The sequence below is a fragment of the Meleagris gallopavo genome, chromosome Z, assembly GCF_905368555.1.
Source record: "Meleagris gallopavo chromosome Z, MGAL_WU_HG_1.1, whole genome shotgun sequence".
Taxonomy (NCBI): domain Eukaryota; kingdom Metazoa; phylum Chordata; class Aves; order Galliformes; family Phasianidae; genus Meleagris; species Meleagris gallopavo.
Genome location: NC_139435.1, coordinates 70649789 through 70669284, shown reverse-complemented (window position 1 = coordinate 70669284; position 19496 = coordinate 70649789). Strand labels below are relative to the sequence as shown.

General features: G+C 38.4%; 1 protein-coding gene across 1 annotated transcript in view; it reads left to right on the top strand.

Annotated features, from left to right (window-relative positions):
• The first annotated feature begins 704 nt into the window (after positions 1 to 704).
• SNX2 (sorting nexin 2) overlaps positions 705 to 19496 on the top strand; it is a 31275-nt gene continuing 12483 nt past the window's right edge. Inside the window, exons 1-6 of the mRNA XM_085214241.1 lie at positions 705 to 866; positions 8477 to 8591; positions 16202 to 16365; positions 17519 to 17585; positions 17790 to 17833; positions 17930 to 18071. Of these exons, the coding sequence (XP_085070367.1) occupies positions 759 to 866; positions 8477 to 8591; positions 16202 to 16365; positions 17519 to 17585; positions 17790 to 17833; positions 17930 to 18071 (640 nt within the window). The 5' untranslated portion in view covers positions 705 to 758. The remainder of the gene's footprint in view (positions 867 to 8476; positions 8592 to 16201; positions 16366 to 17518; positions 17586 to 17789; positions 17834 to 17929; positions 18072 to 19496) is intronic.

The window sequence follows — 19496 nt, the reverse complement described above, 5'->3', positions numbered from 1 at the left end:
AGTGGTTTTCAAAGTTATTGTTCCTTGCTGACAAAAATGCACAGCTAATGACTGTGCCTATGTTGGAAAGCAGTACTTTACAGGTGACATTTTGCTCTGTTAAATAGCTCCTTGCATCTGCTGTAGTTTTCATGAAAATAAACAGCAGGCATTACTTCCGTGTAACGTCCCTTTGAAATGAGAGAGCTAAAACCTTAATGTGTCCTTGTTAACGAGAGAAAAATAACACTGAAACTGACATTCTGTCTGCTTTTTATTTTATACTGCTTCCGCACCATACTCCATTGGTGCGATAGATGACCATCTCCGAGTGTTTCAGAGAGCAGATTTGTAGTCCTGCCACACCAGCATTAAAGCCGTGGGTGCGAGTCCCGATAAAGTCAGAAAAGCAGTCAGTCCAGCAGAAAACCACTCAGAATCTAAGCACGACTAACTGTCACAGAGCACATGGGATGGAAGCCTCAAAGATTACAGTCCTGCGCTGGGGAGGAATAACTGTGTGCACCAGCACCCGCTGGGGGCTGACCTGCAGGAAGGCATTTCTGAGGAAAAAGACCTGGGGGGTCCTGGCGGGCGACGAGCCAGCACCGCTCCGCTAAAGGCAGAGCTGACGGCTAACAGCGCGCAGCAGAACCACCGCCCCTCAGGACGGGGCAGCCCCCAGCCACGGCACCCCACCGCGCCCTCCCGCTCCCCCATCACGTGCCGAGGGGCGGGGCGGGAGTCACGTGAGCGCGGGCGGCCGGGTCGGAGGAAAGATGGCGGCGGAGCGGGAGCCCCCGCCGATGGGGGAGGCGCAGCCGGCCGAGCTGGAGGAGCTGGAGGACTGCGAGGACCTCTTCACCAGCACCGTGTCCACGCTGGAGGTGAGAGCTCGGCCCCCGTCCGCCCGGCGCCGCCTGTCACTGCGCTACGCGGCCCTGCTCCGGGAGCGGCTCCTCCTCCCGGCCCTGACCAGTCCTCCCGAGAGCGGCCCGGCTCCCCGATGCACCTCTGGTGCCGAAGTAGTGATCATAATGAAATCGACGGACGGAGCCGCTTCTGCGAGCGCTGCAGCGCCGGCGGCCGCTTCTTCCGCCCCGCTGCCCGGTTGCTGCGTGCCGCTCAGCCCAGCGCTTCTCGCCGCCCACCCCCGAGCGCTGCCGGCCGCACGACGCTCGTTTCACTCGCGCGGTTTCGCGCTCTGCCTGGCCCCGGGGCGGCTGGCGGGTCGAGAGGCGCGAAACCCGTGAGAGGGTGGGTGCAGGGCCCTGCGCAGTGCGAGAGCTATGTCAGGAGAGAATAAACGGGGAAAAAGCAGCCTGCCAGGAAGCACGTCCTCATTCTGAAAGTAGCCGGTGTGCCCGTTTGTTGAGGCGGGTGCTTTTCTTGCTGTGTCGTTGTCGTGTTCCCCCTTGCCAGTGTCTTCTTCCAAACCTTATTCTTGTAGATGGTGAGCCTTTCACAAATAAAAGTGTTGCTGTGACTCTCTCCCTGAAGTTCCATGTCCTTGACCTTTGCAGTAATAGGATCAGTGTGTATTTCTTTGTTCTGCTGTGGCTGTTGCCTGTCCTTAACAAAAACAGGTCAGAATACAAAGCAATTCTTCAGTGTGTTTCAAAGATAATGACTTCCTTCAGGTTGCTTGTCTTTTTGGGCAGCGACAGAAAAAAGATGTGTGGAATTATGCCATGAAGGAGTAATGAGTTGTATCAACCTGCAGTTGATGTCATTATATCAACAGACTTCTGTCCATCTGTGTGCAACACTGTGTTACTGGGGTCCTTTTCTATCCATTTAGAAGGACTACAGTAAAACATATGTATTGTTGTTAGTGATAAATCTACCGTGGCTTAAATGCTGCACCACTATACAATTAATGCCTAAATCACAGTTACAATGAGAAGTCCGCATCTTAATGATTAAATGTAGTTACTGAAAACTTTTCTACCTTGAACCTGGCAAAAAAATGCAGTTTCTATTGAGTGGCTTGATTGACATTTTTGTTTTGCCACTTTGCTTTTGTATGCTTTTTATTAGGAGAAAAGTAGCAAAGTAGAAATGGGGAGGTCTCTTTGCTTTTTTTAATGTCTGATCAGCTACAGAATTTAGGGAAGATCATTGCTCTTGTGATTTTATAGCAGATTTGGAAGGAAGAGATCATGATTCATGAAGGAACAGAAATTTGAACTTCTCAGTAGTATGACTCTAAGTAATTTAACGTAAGCATATAGATCACCTTAGTCTGAAGAGGAGCAGTTAACTCAGTTAACCTTTTGTCCTGATGTTTTAATCCATAATAAATATTCTTGGAGTAGCTGTTTGAAAATGGTAGTGGAAGTTTGATAAAATAACAACAAAATGGCATTGCGCTTTTCTTTGCGGATCACATACTTATTTGCAGATACTTCAGGTGAGCATCACAAGGGATGATGAGGCCTGGTGCCAATTTATATGAAGATGATGCTGTGTGGAAAGGCTCTTAGTGGGTTTGTATTTGCTGCATTTGCTTTTGTTTTGATTAACTTCTATTGTTGGTTCCCCCGAGCTTTTTTCTTAGTTTTGTTCTTTCTGAAGTGCATAGAAAGCATCCTGCTCTTGCTTTATCTACAGTTTGTATGTGCACTGGAAAAGCTGTAAAATTGCTAATAAGTCTTCCAAATAGCTTCCACATTAAAAAATCTCTTAGAAAACACATGCTGATTCATACAAGTTAGTTCTGACAAAATATAAATTTAATGTACGTTATGAACAGTAAGTATCAAATACTTAAATGCAATTTATAAGAAAGGCTCACTAACTTGGTTGACTAATCAAATGGAGGCTTGTTTAATTCAAGCTGATTTCTCTAACTGTGAAGAGAGAAAAGCTGAGCTTTAATCTTTGTGCACGTACTGAAAGTTCATGTCTTGCATTAAAACCTCTTAATTCTAGAATGTAAAATGTTAAGACATCACACTGAGCCGTAACATCTGGAAATTCTGGGGCGTAGGAGAATGTTCTAGGGCTTGAAAAGTTGCTGTGTTGAAGTTAATGAGAACACTTCCCTTCCTGTGAAAACAGAACTTGAGAACTCTGGGCAGATGTCTGAGCAGCAGCTTGTGTAAGCTGGTACAGTTCTTATTTCCTGGTCAGATATCTTCAATGCCCCTAAGCAGTACATTGATTCTTGAGTTTTCATTGTGCCAACACTATTGTAATGCCTCGTGGAATATCCCCCGTTAAATTCATGGTCACAGGGTGGTCTGTCTTTAGCTGCCACAGTTGCTCTCATCAATGAAAACAGCCACACTAAATTGGGCAAATGATCTGTGAGCCAAGACTATTTCCTGTGGTAGTCAGTGGTGTGTGTTATGTGAAGAGTGTTGCTGATGATTATTTCTGCTGGTGCTTATTTACAGTACACTCCTGGCTACTGTTTTTCATAGCTGAAGGACCAAGGTGCCTTATGTAAGGTATTGTAATATTAATAATCCTCCATGGATTTACGTAGTTTCCAAGTTTTCACCAAACCTCTCTCTTCTGTAAAGCAGGTGCCATATAAACACGTAGCACCTACTCATTTTAATTGATGTTTATATTTCACTTTTTTCTATTATTGGACAAATACATCAGGACACTTTAAAACAATGAGTGTGCAGTAGATATGGTAATCTATCAAGTACTGTTGTTTAGGTCAGGGTGTGTATGTAATCTCATTGACAGTTTAACAGTTTATGTCTAAGACCTGCAGTGTGTGTGTGTGGTTGGTTTTTTTTTTGTACAGGAGGCAAAATATTAAATACACATGCATCCAAATGTCTTTATTGTTGTGTGTTTAACAGAAACAGTTATGGTTTAAGTTGTAATGACCTTGGTGAAATATCTGACAGTTAAGTCCTTGAACACTGTACTGTATCTTCACAGAGGAGTAAGTCTGCATTCAGAATTAATTGGTGCAATTCTACTGAAAGTATGTCTTGCTCCTCAGTGTTAAATCCCGTCTGTGATGGAAGCATCTATTAGTTTATTCTGGTATGACTGTGTGCATCCTCCTTTCCACTAAACACCTCACTCTCCTACCTCTGTCTTTGTTCTGTTTAACCATGCAGTGATTTGTGAATTTCTATCTATGCTGTTTTAGTGAAAATGATCCAGCTTTCCTCAAATAACTGGAACAGTATGGCAGGTCTGCTTTTGTCAACCTGCTGTGTTTGGGCTAAAGGAGGCTTGGCAGAGTTCAGGCAGCTGTTTAATTTGATCTGTGGGAGACCCTATGATTGAGAAAATGGATGATGACCAAACATTTAGGGCTGTAACTTCAGCCAGCAGAAAATGTGAGAACTTGTTTTTGTGTTTTCCTACATCAGAGCTATAGAACTACTCATTTATTGACATGCCAGTTTAACTCACAATGGAAGGAAAGAGATTTGACCTTGTTACTGTTTGTAAGTTCAGAACAACCTGCCATTGTAGGTTGGAATGGGCCCATAGTCAGAAAGTTGCAGTGGCTGGGAGGGATTTCTGGAGATCATCCACTGTTCAATCCCCCTACTTAACTACAGCAGGTCCCTAGATAGTTTGTAAGTCTTCTCATCAGGAATCTGTTTGTTAGAGAAAAAGTAAAGCAGTAAAGCAGTACAGCAGTAAAGCAGTAAAGCAGTAAATCTTGAGTGTTCTGCATACCCAATGTCCCAATGTTTTGGCTGTTAGATGCTGCCCCTGTATTTCTTTCTGCTTAGGAGCCAGACAGCAGCTTCACAGGCATATATATTTCAGGAAATAAACAGGTTTGTGAGTCACTGTCATAAGGTAGGTTTAAAACTTGTGAACAACTATGCTGTCTATGTATGTCTTGTCAGTGAGTTGTTAGTCTCTGAGTTCAGTTTCTTTTCTGATACTCAGTTGTTCACTGCTTTGTGTATGTACTGGATTCTCTGTCAGCCTTTTTTAGACATTTTAGCTCTATATCATAGTCAGTAAAGGATGAAGTTGAGATGGAAGATTTGGAATAAGCTCTCTTAACTTCCAGCTGTAGCTTGATATTGGTATTGGTGTGGGTGCTGTTGTGTAGTGTTGGAAAGGCTGAACAGAATAGTTAGATCATTAAGCATTACAGATTCTAGTTCTGACAGGGCAGTGGCTTTCTGTGTCTTTGTAGTTCACTGAGAACAGCTGTCCTGTTGAAGATGGCTTTTGAGGATGACAAAATTTTGTTGCAAAACTGAGAAACAAGATGGTTCTGTATCCAACTTAATGTTCAGACAAGGAATCATCTTTAAGAAGCTTGTAGATGCTCTGATTCAAGTTCTCTCTGTTTCTAGATCTTTTTTCTTTTTTTAATATTAAGAAAGTATTTGACCCCATCCTTCATTTATCACATCTGAGGATGACAGCTGTTGAAAAATTCCAGAGAGCCATTGGAAGATTAATCAGCTGGGAAATATCAGCAATAGGCTGTTTGGAAGGAAAGACACTTTGCCCAGAAATCATCTTCAAAGTTAAACTTTAATATTTTCTATTCTTAAAAACAAAACTTGAGATTATGCAACACATACAAATTTTATGTTATGCTTATATAGTAAATAATTAATAGAATGTCTTTTTCACTGGAAATCTTTCTGAAAAGAGTCACTTCTAGATACTGTAAACTTTTATCAGTTTTAACAGCTGCATGAATAAGCTTTGTTTCTTGAACTTTCTGTGGTGCCTCTAGGGTTTGTCTGAGGGATCTCATTTAGGTAATATTCTCCACCTGTGCTTCATGGACACTTCCCCCCCTCCCCCACCTCCATCTTTCCATCCATTTATGTCTATTCCTACAGAGACTGTTTCCTTCAAAGTTGGAAGGCCTGGGTTAAGTCCTCTGGTTATCTTGCTGATTTGGACACGTAAGCATTTTCATATTATGCTGTGTGTGGATCAAGTTCAAGAGTTCAAGGTGTATTTTTTTTTTCTCTTCTAGGATTCCTTTTTGCAATTAGGAGCTAGATATAATGAAAAATAACTATCAGTAAGCAAAATAGCTACCTCAGATAATGCGAGGTAGATTAGGGGGATACCTTGAAAATGTAAATTATCTTCAGTGATTTTTTTTTCCATTCTTTAATCAGCAGCACAATTAAGAGATAAAGCTGGATACAACCTGCTGCATGCACCAAGTGTTCAGGGAGGCTTGGCATTTTACAGCTGTTTCTCATGGAGATGAGTTGGCAAAAATGAACTACATATGATTCTGCATCTGTGCTAGGGTGGAGTACCCACTTCAAGCTTAACCTCAGGTCTGCAAATATACAGTGGGGCTTTACTCAAAGCTGAGCATCAGCAAAACTATTTTGAAATAAGTAATCTGTAAGTTTGTTTTTTTGTGCAGAATTGCTTTTGTTGATATAACTTTGAATTGCTTGATTCTCACAGGGCTTTTCCTTGCTCTGCTGTGGTAGTTGAGGTGCACAGTCCTGGTGAATTTGTGGCTGAATCTGCACACAGAGATAGACTGTTTCTTCTGGATCATGTTACTTGGCAAGGGTCAACCCCTGAGTAATTTGAGAACACCCATGTAATGCAAACTATCTATACTATCATTTATAGAATAATGAAGTGTGTCAAGAGGTGAAGTTGTTTTTAAATTTCCTAGTTCATTTCCTCTGAATTAGTTATATCTTGTAATATAACTTAGGATGATGCTTTAAAGTATGAAGAAATATAACTTTATTATCTCGTAGTATTGTATTTCCTGTAGGATTTATTTTGGAATGGATGTAGTATGAGGTGAGAAGTATGTGTGTCCAGTGAACTGCTTGTAAGCTCACCCTCCTATGTGGAGTTCCCCACTGCTTCTGCACTGACCTTCCTTGTAGGCTCTAGGGAGTCCAGCAAGCACTTTGGAAGACTGCTCCTTTTGTTGCATATAACTTTGGGTTTTTGTGTTTGTTTCCCTGTATTTGGGCTTCTCAGGGAGTGGCAGCCTACAACAAAGGAATATAATCTATTGTTTGAATGAAACTGTTTCTCATTGCAGCAGTACAAGGTAATAGTGGATTAGGTAGGTAGTAGTAAATTAAATTTACATTTAAATGAATACAGTTTTTCTAATGTTCTTGTACTTTCTTTTACCTTCTTCTGACTTCAGTAGGCAAAAGCTTAATGCCTTTTCAAGTCAAGAGAGATTTCATATGTCCTGTGAAGAGCAATTTTGTGCTATTTTTGCATTTTTTTCTGTCAGGGCCTCTGCTGCTCCTTCCTTACTTGCTCTGACCAGAGTTTCAGATGTCTGTGTTTTGGATTGATTTAGGGTCCAGAGTCTTATTCTGTGCTGCTTGAAGTAAAACAACAGTTCTGTATGTTGTGTCAGAACATCAGCTTTTCTTATAGAGTCAGCTGTGAGGAATACCTCTCCCTCAGTCCTGATGGCTGTGCTACTGTGCAACACGTAATCTGGAGAGATTATTTCAGTGTTTTTGTATTGTTTTTCAGGGTTGTTGTTATTTTTAAAATCTTCTGGGTTGAAGTGTGACCTGAAGCCTTTCATATCTGCTTTGAATTGTTATCCTCAGCAAAAGTTAGGAAGCAAGCAATTGTATGGTTTACAGACACTCCTTGTGAAGTTCATGAGCAGATACGCTGTTGCTGTATACTCCTTAAGTAGATATCTTTGATAAAACTGCAGGAAGTGAGTTTTTCATGTTTTCTAGTACTATTGGAATAACTGTGGTTGATACTTACTGCGTAGGATTTGGTAATTGAAGTGCTGATCTTCATTTGAAAGTAATTTGTTTTCTGAGTAAGCTGTACATTTGGTATCCCAGCTTCAGTACTGATTCTGTTTTCCTGAGTGTTTTCCTTTTCACAAAGAAAATTCTAGGCCTCAGTGATTAAAAACAAACAAAAAAAGCACAAACTTGCAACTGTGGCAGGTATAGCTTACAGGTCAGTACAATGTTATCCTCTGCAGCAATAATCCCCTAATTCAGTCTGTTGTAAAGATACAAAAACTGCCTATGGCTACAAGCAGGGTTCAGTTCTTTTAGTGGCATTGAGTTCTAAAAATCTCTGAAAAAGTTGATATAGAGAACTTGAAGATATGGTTATTAGTTTTTTCTGCATTACACATCCAAATCTAAAAAAATATAAGCCTTATATTCTAAGTCTGAAAAGGAGCTCAGTAATCAAATTACGTTCAGCAATACTAATAATTTTATTATTGATACTTCTCTAGCAGCTTTTGTTTTTTTTTTTGCTTTTGTTTTAGCAGCTTTTGTTTGAGGAAATGAGTAACTTTTTTTCTCCCCCAACAAACAAATGGAGAGCTGTTGACTAGCTCATATCCTTTGTTCATTGTTATTACAATAGGAGTAGGAAATGGAAATAGCTGACATGGTTTCCTTTCTGTACATCTTCCCTTGTTTCTTTGCAATGAAAAAATGTTTGTTGCAGTAATTCCTACATGCTGACACATGGGAACTAGTTGTGTGCCAATTATTTCACTTTGTTGTTATTGTTGTTGTTTTTTTAACAGTCAAGTCCTTCATCTCCAGAGCCAGCAAGTCTTCCAGCAGAAGATCTCAGCACAAACTCCAATGGTCCAAAGCCAGCAGAAATGATAGATGATGATAGAGAAGATCTTTTTGCTGGTAATTACTTTTTTCTTTTAGTATGTCAATGTAAACTCTTGCTCTTGGACTTTAAGGAATGTGCTTTTCTGAGGAGGAGAGTTAATGCTTTCTTGTGCTATTTAAAATCATTTTCATTGCCTGGCTGTAAGGAATTTTGAAGCAATTCCTTTTTAATGAAAACTTCAATTTTAATTTAATACAATTTGATATTGTAGCCAATTGTAACCATTGCTTGTTGCGTCAAAGATGCACTTCCTGGAAAGTTCATTGAGTAATGAATTAGTACATTTCAGTATTAGCAGTGTCGCTAGCTTTCATCAACATTCTTTACTAGATTCACCAGTTGTGTTTATTTCAAGTCCTGTGATCTTCTGAAATATGCTGTTATATTTCTGAATTCGAAAATAGGCATGAATAATAAGGAAGGAGAGACAAGTTTCTTTTTTCTTCAGATTTGTTTGTTCTGTAATTGCTAACATATTTATACTAACAATATCCTGTTAGCACATTGTGAAACTGTTTTGGAGTGTAGCCTTTCAGTTTGAACTGAGAAGATTTTTACCTTGCTTTTTTAGTTAAAACAAAGTGATAAGTGACTTATTTGGATTAGATGAGTTTTAATTTCATTGATAAATTAGATCTGGGACTTTTTTCAACCAAATTTGCATGTGTTGTCTCAAGAATAAACACTTCTGTTACACCTTTGGCAGTATGTATATTTGGGGGGTAACAGAAGAATCACTCTCATACTGAATAAGTGGCATCTTGGAAAACTTACTAAATAGAAAAGTTAAATTTTCTTAATTTGACAATGATTTACAGTTTTTTTTTTCTCATGTGGGATTCCATAGCATTTGTTAAATCTTTTTACAAGGTGTCGGTTTGTTGGTAGTGTGTACTGAGACTGCACAGTTCTCAGTAGTAACATTTTCCCTATTACTACTGTTGGTGAGTCAGTTCACAGTCTATTTTGGATACAGTCCTAATCTAATGTAGATTCCCTGAGAGAACCATTTGAAAATAAGTTCCTGTCTTATTTTATATAGATAGCTGTACACACAAGTCCATTATCTTTATTCTGAACTTATGAAATTTCCATATATTTGAACTTTTATTTACTTAGGGCACTTTAGAATATATTGACAGGTTTGTTGACTCTCTGAAATTATTTTAAGATGAGAGTAAAAAAAAAAACAGAAGGGCTTTCCTGGTTCTTTTGTATTTACGTTATGTAATTTTATGACTTGAAGAGACAGTGCTTCCGGAATGAAGCTTTCTAGTGCTAGTAGTTTGTACAGTATATAAAGTCAATCTTTTGTAGACACAGAGCCATCTGGAATGGATATATTTTAGGACAGCCAATTCTCATCTGGCTCTAAAAGAAGGTGACTGGATTAAATATTGATGAGAACCTGACAGAAGGAACAAGAGTTAGCAGCCAGATTGTTTCAACTAAAGTGAGTGCTGTGAGAAAATGAATGAAAATGATTTAATGAGTTTGAGTTTTTCTGTGGAAGACATTCTTTTAAATGCATATGGCACTGAACTGAAAACTTCTGACATACTGCATGTTTAACAAAGTAAAACTGGTTTGTGAAGAGCAGTTTGTGTGTACTGACTGAAGCTCTGTGGAATTTCAAACAGGGAACAACAGGAATTTATGGAGTGTAAGATATATTTGCAGTATCTTGTTCTGATCAGGAAGTTTGCATAATACAGTTGTATCCCAGTGAAGAACTTCCAGCTTTATATCACTGGCAGCATGGGAGTTCTTAAAAAAAAAAAAAAAAAAAAGGCCACTTCATGTTCAGGTGCTACACTTTCACAAGTATAATTACTTTTTTCTCTCTTAGGGCCATTTTGTTGGACAGTTATGTTAATCCAGCCCTTCAGTAGAAACAATATGATAAGGATACATAAGGGATTTGCATTAGGCTTGATTGCATAAGCCTTAATTTCTATCAAAGAAAGACCTAATTAAAATATGAATGTAACTGTGTGGTTTTTTCTCTTTGATGTGTTGAAATTCCAGAAAAATACATCTGCTTAGCCAAGGAACAGATTAACTGAAGATGAAAATGAAATTCTACATTTTATAACTTATGTTGTTCCTTCATACTGAATTATTAGATATTATAAAATCCAGGTAAAGGAAATGCAATGGATGGCTTCTGGAAAGAGAGACTGGCTCTTTGGGATTATAAACAATCATAATTTTGCAGCTGAATTTGTAAAAAATATGGGGATGTTCTTCTCTAGCTCCTGTAGGCTTGAATGTAATTTTTCCTTATCCATCAAATAATGAAACCTTAAAAAAAAGGTAACAGAGTAAATTATGATTTCCTAATCTGTGTTGATGTAAGTCTGGATCTGGGATATTTTTTTCAGACTTCTTCGACTGTACTTACAGCTTCTTTGCTGTAGTTTTCCAGGGGCAGACATAGGAAAATATCTGAAATAATTTTTTTTAGATATTCCTTACCTCTTCTCTGCTGACCCACAAGTTCTTTGACAGAACAAAATAAAACTGGGCTGTAAAGGTAGAAGAAAATGAGTTTTCTATCTGCTGTTGGTAGCTAATAAACTTCGCTGCTGCATTCATGAGTATTGTGTTTCTTGGCTCTATATATAAAGAAACTGCGTTGCTAAACTCATTTCAGCATTTTCGCTTTTAGTGTAAAAGTCACTTTGTTGTTTATTTGGCCAAAAATGAATTACTTTATGTTGGCCTATAGACCTGTTGCACATGGGGGACACTGTGATCAGTGCTTCATCTTTGTATCAGCAGTATTTTTAAGAGCTTTGAGATGTGTCTGTAAATACTGTCCATCAATAAGTTTCTAATGTAGAGTAAGTAATTAAACCATGAATTGATGTTTGGAATATTGGCCTCCAGCTCCATGTTTAGCTGCAGGACATGGTTGCCTGTGCCTTCTGCCTCCAGTGATCATGGAGAAGCAAGGCTGTTTAGTTATTCCCATACTCTTTCATTATTTACAGGAAAAAAAAGAAAATTACAATTTTTCCACTCTTGCACCTGGGAAGGAATAACTGCAAGTATCAGTAGAGGTTGGAACATGATCTTCTGGAGAGGAGCTCTGTAGAGAGGGACCTTGGGGTCCTGGTGGATGACAGGTTGGCCGTGAGCCAGCACTGTGCCCTGCTGGCCAAGGAGGCCAGTGGGATCCTGGAGTGCATTAAAAAGAGTGTGGCCAGCAGGTCAAAGGAGGTGATTCTTCCCCTCTGCTCTGCCCTGGTCAGGCCTCACCTGGTGCACTGCAGTTCTGGGCTGCCTGGTACAAAACAGACAGGGATTTCCTGGAGAGAGTCCAGCAGTAGGTCACGAAGATGATAAAGGGTCTGGAGCATCTCCTCTGTGAGGAAAGGCTGGGTGACCTGGGTCTATTCAGCCTTGAGGAAAGAAGATGTAGAGGTGATCTTATTAATGCTTCTACATATCTTAAGTGTGGGAGTCAAAAGGACATGGGTAACCTCTTGTCAGCGGTCTGTGGGGAGAGGACAAGGGGAAATGGCCATAAACTGGAGCACAGGAAATTCTGCACCAATATGAGAAGGAACTTCTTCACTGTGAGGTGATGGAGTACTGGAACTGCCTGCCCAGGGAGGCTGTGGATTCTCCTTCTCTGGAGATATTCCAGATCCATCTGGACACCCAACTTTGCAGCCTGCTTTAGGGAGCTGTTTTGCAGGGGGAGGGGGATTGACTCAATATCTCTGGAGGTCCCTCCTAACTGCTACAATTCTGTGATTCTGTGAAAGCTGGGAGTGGATCCTCTCAAGCTAGTATCTAACTGCTCTGTCCTGGGGAAAAGTTGGTGCATTTTGGTGGGAATTTTTTCTTTGTGAGGGTGTGTTCTTCAGGTTCTTTTTAATTTATTTCCTTGAGGTACTTTTTAATAGTTTTTTTTTTTCTGCTCACTTGGACGTTTGTATAGAAAAGGATATGACAATTCCATGAACCAGAAAAGATATAGTTTAAGATGAACTGAACAGCAAGAATTTTTAGCAGTAGTGTCTGTCAGTCAAAAGTTAGGTGCAGCTGCTTGGGCGGTTATTAGAAATTGGTTACTGACTTCGGGTCTGTTCTGTGAGAACCGAACACAAAAATGTTTGAACCAACTAGTGGCTGTTCTGTTAACAGTGTTTGTTTTCTCACTGTGATTGTTTTAGTCCTTCTGTCATATTAGTAAGGGTCATGGCCTGTGACTTACGTGTTTTAGAACAGTCTGTTCAGTGAGGTTGACTGTCTTCAAAATATGCTAAACCTACAGAAGCAGTGTTTTCCCCAATGATTTCTCCTTTGTTCTGAGCAACAGTTCCTACTGAAGTTTACTTCCAAATTTGTGTGATCAACTGAGTAAACTTTCAAGGATAATAAGCTAATTTGAGCACTCTAGCGATGTCAGGATGTTAGAGATCTATGACATTTGGATATGTGATGGGTAAAAATAACTTAGCTCAGAAGTGAGCTGCTTGTAAGGAATTGCAAAACTTGCACTTCCTCATATGATGCTTGACAAATACTGGTGGTGAAAGGTAAAGAAACAGGAGCTGCCTAATACTGAGATTAAGATCGCTGCTTAAGTGCCAGTAGAAGCTTGGTGTACCTGAGTGCTTTCTTTAGCAGGCTGATACATTTTCTTGTTCTTTGAGAGCTTAACATCTTGAGAATGATCTTTGATAAAAGACTTCTTTGTAAAGCAGGTATTCATGTGTATAAATTTTGCAGTATTAAATTGGTGGGAGCCCTTAATATGTGCTGATAGCTGCCACAACTGATGTGGGCATTGGATGTCAATGTTTTCCTCCTTGGAGCTGAGCGTAAGAACTTACGCCTTTGAAAACTATACAGAAAAGCAAGTCATTCAGATCTCATTTTTCATGCAAATATTAATGCAGAGTAAAAAAATATATACCCGGCCCCCTCTAACAGCCAAATATATGGATTTTCTGTGGATCACCTAAAATGAATAAGTAAAGCAGGTGTTTCTGAAGGCACCATAGTTTCTCCTGTGAAACTTACTGAATTCACCCCTCAGTGAAGAAATAAACATTTACATTTTAATCCACACTAGATCATCTAATTTCACATATCGAAATGATGAATGTAAGAAGTGTAACTGGCAGAGGTCATCCAAACTAGTCTGTTTCTTGAGAAGTAATCCTATGCACTTGTCAAAAAACATGTTTCTAAGCAGGAAAAAAGGAAGTACAATAGCCTGTTATTCTTACTGTAGAAATAATAATTCTTTTTCCCTTTTCAATGTGTCTTGAAAGTCAGTAATCTTCTGAAATTTTAATACTTCTAAATGAAGAAAATGTCATCCTTGTCTGCTGCTGTCTCCCCTCAACACCCTTCCACCAAGTTTTCCATTTCTCTCTTCTAGATGCATATTGTATGCTGAATGGATGTAGATTTGGAATGAGGTAGCAGGAGGGAGAGTAGCATGAACTATCATTTTTTCTTTAAAATGACTGACTTGATGTCAATTAAACATACCTTTTTTTCCTCTCACTAAGTTCCTCCAGGAAAATGGGAAAGAAGGGCTCATAGGAAACACTTTAAAAAAAGCTTGTTCACTCTCAGCCAACCTGCACTCTCACAGGATCGGAAATACTGAGATGAGTGAAGTCTGCTCTTATGCCAGTTGTGATCATAAAGCTGCGAGATGGTGGTCTTGCATTTCTAGCCACATCCTCTCTTTCAGAAATAGTGCAGCAGTGTCACCTCAACCATTGCTGAACAGGGATAGGGGGCTGGTCCAGGTTGGATTTCAGGTGGTAATCAGCCTAGATTCGTTAGTACTAACGAATAGTGTGTGAATAACAGACTGAGAAAGAGAAGTGGTAGGGAAGAAGTGTGTTATTGTTTCATCCTAAAGCAGTGCTGGTTTGGTGATTTGAATTCACTTTGTCTTCATGAAGTCTCATTTTCATGATAACAGGGATGTTTTCCCAACTGGTGAGTGTGGAATGAATTACTTCATGTTTTGTATTATAAGCTATCTAAAATTTGAAAGTACAGAAAGGTGTTTACTGGTGGTTAATGGTTTTTTTCCCAAATGTGCACTGGTATATAGCTGGTAATTGGAAAAGGGAAAATTGGAATTTGGTAACTCGATTTGTATTTGTGTGTGTGCACGAGTGCGTACATGGATATGACTATTTAATAAAAATATATACGGTTGTATAAATTTTTATATATGTTGAGTGCTGCTAGACAACAAATGGTCTATCTTCCACACTGAAATGTTGTTCTTCATCTGCTTTAAAAGGTTCTTGTTTTCCAGCTGTGTCAGCATGACTTTTCATCTCATGCGTGTTTTGAATCGGACTTCTTTGTTGTACCAAGATGCAATATCTTTCCTGTGGCATTTGAGGGTAGGAAGCATAAGTAGGATTATTCTACAATTCCAAAAGATTTAATTAGAAAAATGAAGCAGTGGTAGGCAAACAGCCTTTTTCAAAGTACAGCCTGCTGTAGGGAGCCTGTTTTGCGTGGGGGATTGGACTCAATGTTCTCTGGAGGTCCCTTCCAACCCCTACAATTCTGTGATTCTGTAATACTCTTTATCTGTACCAGGCTTTAAAAGGTGGAAGCAATGTGACTTAGTTTCTTTTGAAAATTGAACTGTTAAGTAGAAAAACTGCAAGAACAGCTCTTTTCGAATTTACATAATAATCTATTTTGGAAACTTTGCAGGACTTAGAGTAGATCTGCATTAATGCCTGAAGCTATGCTTGGTAAAGTGGTTGGAACTGGCTGCGGGAAGTCTAGTTGGTAATACATTCTGAAAACAGTGGTGGAGTCAGTCTCTGCATCAAATGTTGTTTTGTGGTCAGTGTTATCTTTTGAGGAACTGTATTTCTTGCACACTTAGCAAGAACCACAGCATTAATCACTTAAACTAGAACAGGAACTTCTTGATAGACAGAAACAGGATAGCTTGCCAGTGGTCAAAACCAACTAATCAAGGAACACATGCAGGATTTGTAGTGCAGAGATTCAGATCCTCTTTAAATGTAGATGAACTGTATATGTTCTGAAACAAGTATTCAGCTTCTAATGAGTTTTTGTAAGCTCAAAGGAGATTATTGAAAATAAAAATCATCTTAAAAGTCAGAATGCCTCATCTGCTAAAAATGCTTGTTAGGTTATGGGCTTTGGGGTGGAAGGCTACATTATGGTTGTGTAACTTCCTTTAAAGCATAATATTTTGCTGAGTATGCTTGATTATCAGCCTATATGATTAAATTAGTCATTCAGGGTACAAAATCAAAAAAGAATAGTCTTAAGGATAGAAAAAACTTAATTCTCTTTCATAGTATCCCTTACAGAAATAAATAACTAAAACTTCCATGAATGCTCTAAAAGACTATTTACCTGACTCTATAAAAAAAGAATTACAATATTAATCATACTGTAGCCTAATATAAATGATGCATGTAGTTTTACTACTCATTTAAAGAAATTACCAGTACAAGCAGTGCTTCTTACAGATGCTTTTACCACTTGTACATTGCCACTTTTTTCTGCATGTGTTTGTTATCTTTGTGATAGGCAACTGTCTCAGCTACACAAAAACTAACTCAAATTCTTTATCTAGAAGCCACAGAAGAAGTTTCATTGGACAGTCCAGAGAGGGATCCAATACTTTCACCAGAACCAACTCCTGCAATCACTCCTGTAACACCTACTACATTAGTAGCTCCTAGAATGGAATCAAAAAGTGGAACAGCCCCTGCAAGTTTTGATAGATCAAGAGAAGAGGTATACCTCAAGATCAGAACTATCTTGTTTGTGGAAGGTTGTGGGTTATTTTGTTGTTGTTTTGTCTATTTTGTTTTTCATTACAGTTCCTACATAATTTCACAGGATTATTCTTTGGTTAGGAGAAATGTGTATATGTATGTTTATATTTTTGGCCCTTAAAGTTTGATATGCATTTGACTCTTTAAAAAATACCATAATAATTCATTACACAACTGTATTGGAGATCTGTAAATTAAGAAATAACAGTGCATTCCTGCGGGTTAGACGTTGTAAAAGTGACTGTAAGAGCAAACCTTGAGCTTGATGTGGGAGAAATGTTAATGATGTTATATAGCAAGTCTATCAACTTACTGATTTTTAACTTGGGTTTATGAAGTAGTTGTTAATGGGGAAATGAAAGGGGCAGTTGTTAGCATTATCCTGTATACTAACAAACAGCTAAGAATGATATTGATTTAAATATTGCTGTTTACATTTGATGTTAAATTCAAAGTCAGGACATTGACAAATGGTATTCATTCCACACTATCCTCTTGGTAGACAGTGTCGGTGTTAAACGAGTTTGTAAATGAGACTAGTTTGTGACTCAGAAGCTGCTTCTTCCACAGAATCTCTAAGATGGCATTTTTATTCTTATTTTCTTCCTCTTCTGCCATAACATACTGTCCTTTCTGCCACAGTGTTTCCTTAGATCTGCTTTATCAAACTTTTGTACAAATGCATGTAAATTCTGCATGATTAGAGCCTAGCAAGTATCAGAAATTCTCTGCCTATGACTTCTTCCTTCCCAAATATCTGTATTTTGATTTAAAGATTATAGAAAACTGCTAACAAGAGCTTTTTTTTTGAACTACATTATCTGCTGAGAGTGGAGGCAGTAAAATAAGTATACCCCCAGGATGAATATTTACTAAAAATTCTGAGGCCTACTTGACCTGAGAAGAAGCTGCCATACTAAAAGGTTTTGCAGGAAGGCTTAAAATTAAAAACCCTATGAGAAATTACATTCACATAATGTTGGATGATGGATCTGGAAGGAATTTTAATTACACAAGCATACTGACTCATACTCCTACTTCCACTGTTCTCTTATTTTTGTACCTGCAAATGATATGAGTGCATATTAACTTGCTAAATATTCATTTCCTAGATTGAAGAGGAAGCAAATGGAGATTTTTTTGATATAGAAATCAATGTGTCAGATCCAGAGAAAGTTGGTAAGTTTCTCCAGACTAGTAAATTAGATGATAAACTGTTTGACCTGTTAAAGACCATTCTGAGATTTTAGCATTATTTCTTACTCAGTAATCTTTTGGGTGCTTTCAGTATCTAAGTGGAAATACGTTGTAATGTATATTTTGAATCATAAAGTATCTGGAAGGATTAAACTAATTCTAGGATATGTTTTGATTTTCTTTCAGGGGATGGCATGAATGCGTATATGGCATACAGAGTAACAACAAAGGTAACTAGTTCAAGAAGTGTTTACAGGTATCTTTGTATCATAACTAAGTAAATGCATCAGCAAGTCATCGCTAAAATTGTTGTTGTTTTCTTCAAGACATCAATTTCTATGTTTCACCAAAGTGAGTTCTCTGTTAAAAGAAGATTCAGTGATTTTCTTGGCTTGCACAGCAAGTTAGCAACAAAGTACATGCATATTGGTTACATTGTGCCTCCAGCTCCAGAAAAAAGTATTGTAGGTAAGTATAGTTCCTGTGCAGTTGAATGTACATGTGCATGTCATTTAATTACTGTAGTACAAATTAAACATTTGAATACCCACTGTGCTTCTAAAGTAATTATTGTTCTGCGCAGATCTTTCTTCCTTCTTATCAGGTGCTCCAAATTATCATATATTCCTCCTGTTCTCAATTTTTAAAAAGTTAGGGTTAAACTGAAGAGATATGTTGTGGCCTCTTCCTAACTCAGATCAGTGTTGGTAATAAGAAAGACATTCATCTTCATGCATGGTGCTCTGTTTCTTATCTACTAGTCTTTCTTCACTCTTGCCCTCAGGAGCTGATTAGTCTGTCAAAACAAAGATGTTAAAAGAAGGTTTATTTTTAACTTGTGTTGTTATCAGTTGCTCACAATACACAGAACTTCATACATACCTCACCTCTCTGATACTTCAGTTGATTTCTTCTAATCATTGTGAATGGTGGAATGCTTAGTTAATTCTTCAAAGTTCTAAATTTAAAAATATTTTTGAGCGACACTGGTCTTACTGAATATCTTGAAAGATAAGATTTTTGCTCCATCAGGTAGGGAACGTTGTTTATGTAATGAAGCAAGTTAAGTTTTTTATCTCTAAGTAGGAGAAGATCTTTGAATATAATTAAGCATTTAAAATAAGAAGCCTATGGAAGTCTAGTGGCTTTTTCATATAAATAAATCACCAGACATCAGAATGCTACTTGATCTGTAGGGAATTACAGGAACTTTTTTTTTTTTTTCAGTTGTTTCATCTGTAAAGCTGATAAGAACAGCAGCTTTTCATTAAAGTAGGGACTGACTTTCTTAAGATACAGATAAGTTGGGAAGTCTGTAGGTTGTTTTCAGGAGGGCATGCAAGTCATACTTCAAACCTGAACTGCTTGCCATTCAGTGCAAGTTTGCTGTTTAGTTCTATCAAAAAAATATATGGTCTAATTCTGTAAGAGTGAAAGGATTTAAGATGCAACTGAGAGCTGAGAGGTAAAACAGCTGAAAGATGGCAAATGAGTTTACATCACACATTTATTTTAAGATTTAACTTGAAACATTCTACATCCAATTTTTTATGTTGTGTGCTGTACAAAATCCTTAGAGCTGCCAGCCCTTTAACTAGTGTAACAGAATGAAAAGACTAAGTTAAAATCAATTATTATTATTTTGTTTTATCATTTATTTGGTGGGAGATGGGAGGGACCTGTGTTTGAGACAGTTCACAAGTGCAAGTGGTGAATTACCAAATATGCTGTGAAACAACAGAATAAAACTGAGTCATTGGTGAATCAGAGTTCAGTGTTCACCTAAACTGCCTCATTTTCACATCTATTTTGAAAAGTCATAGATTTTGTTTTTAAGAAAAACAATTGGGAGAGAAACAGTTTTAGAAACTGCTGAATTGACTGGCCAAGGAG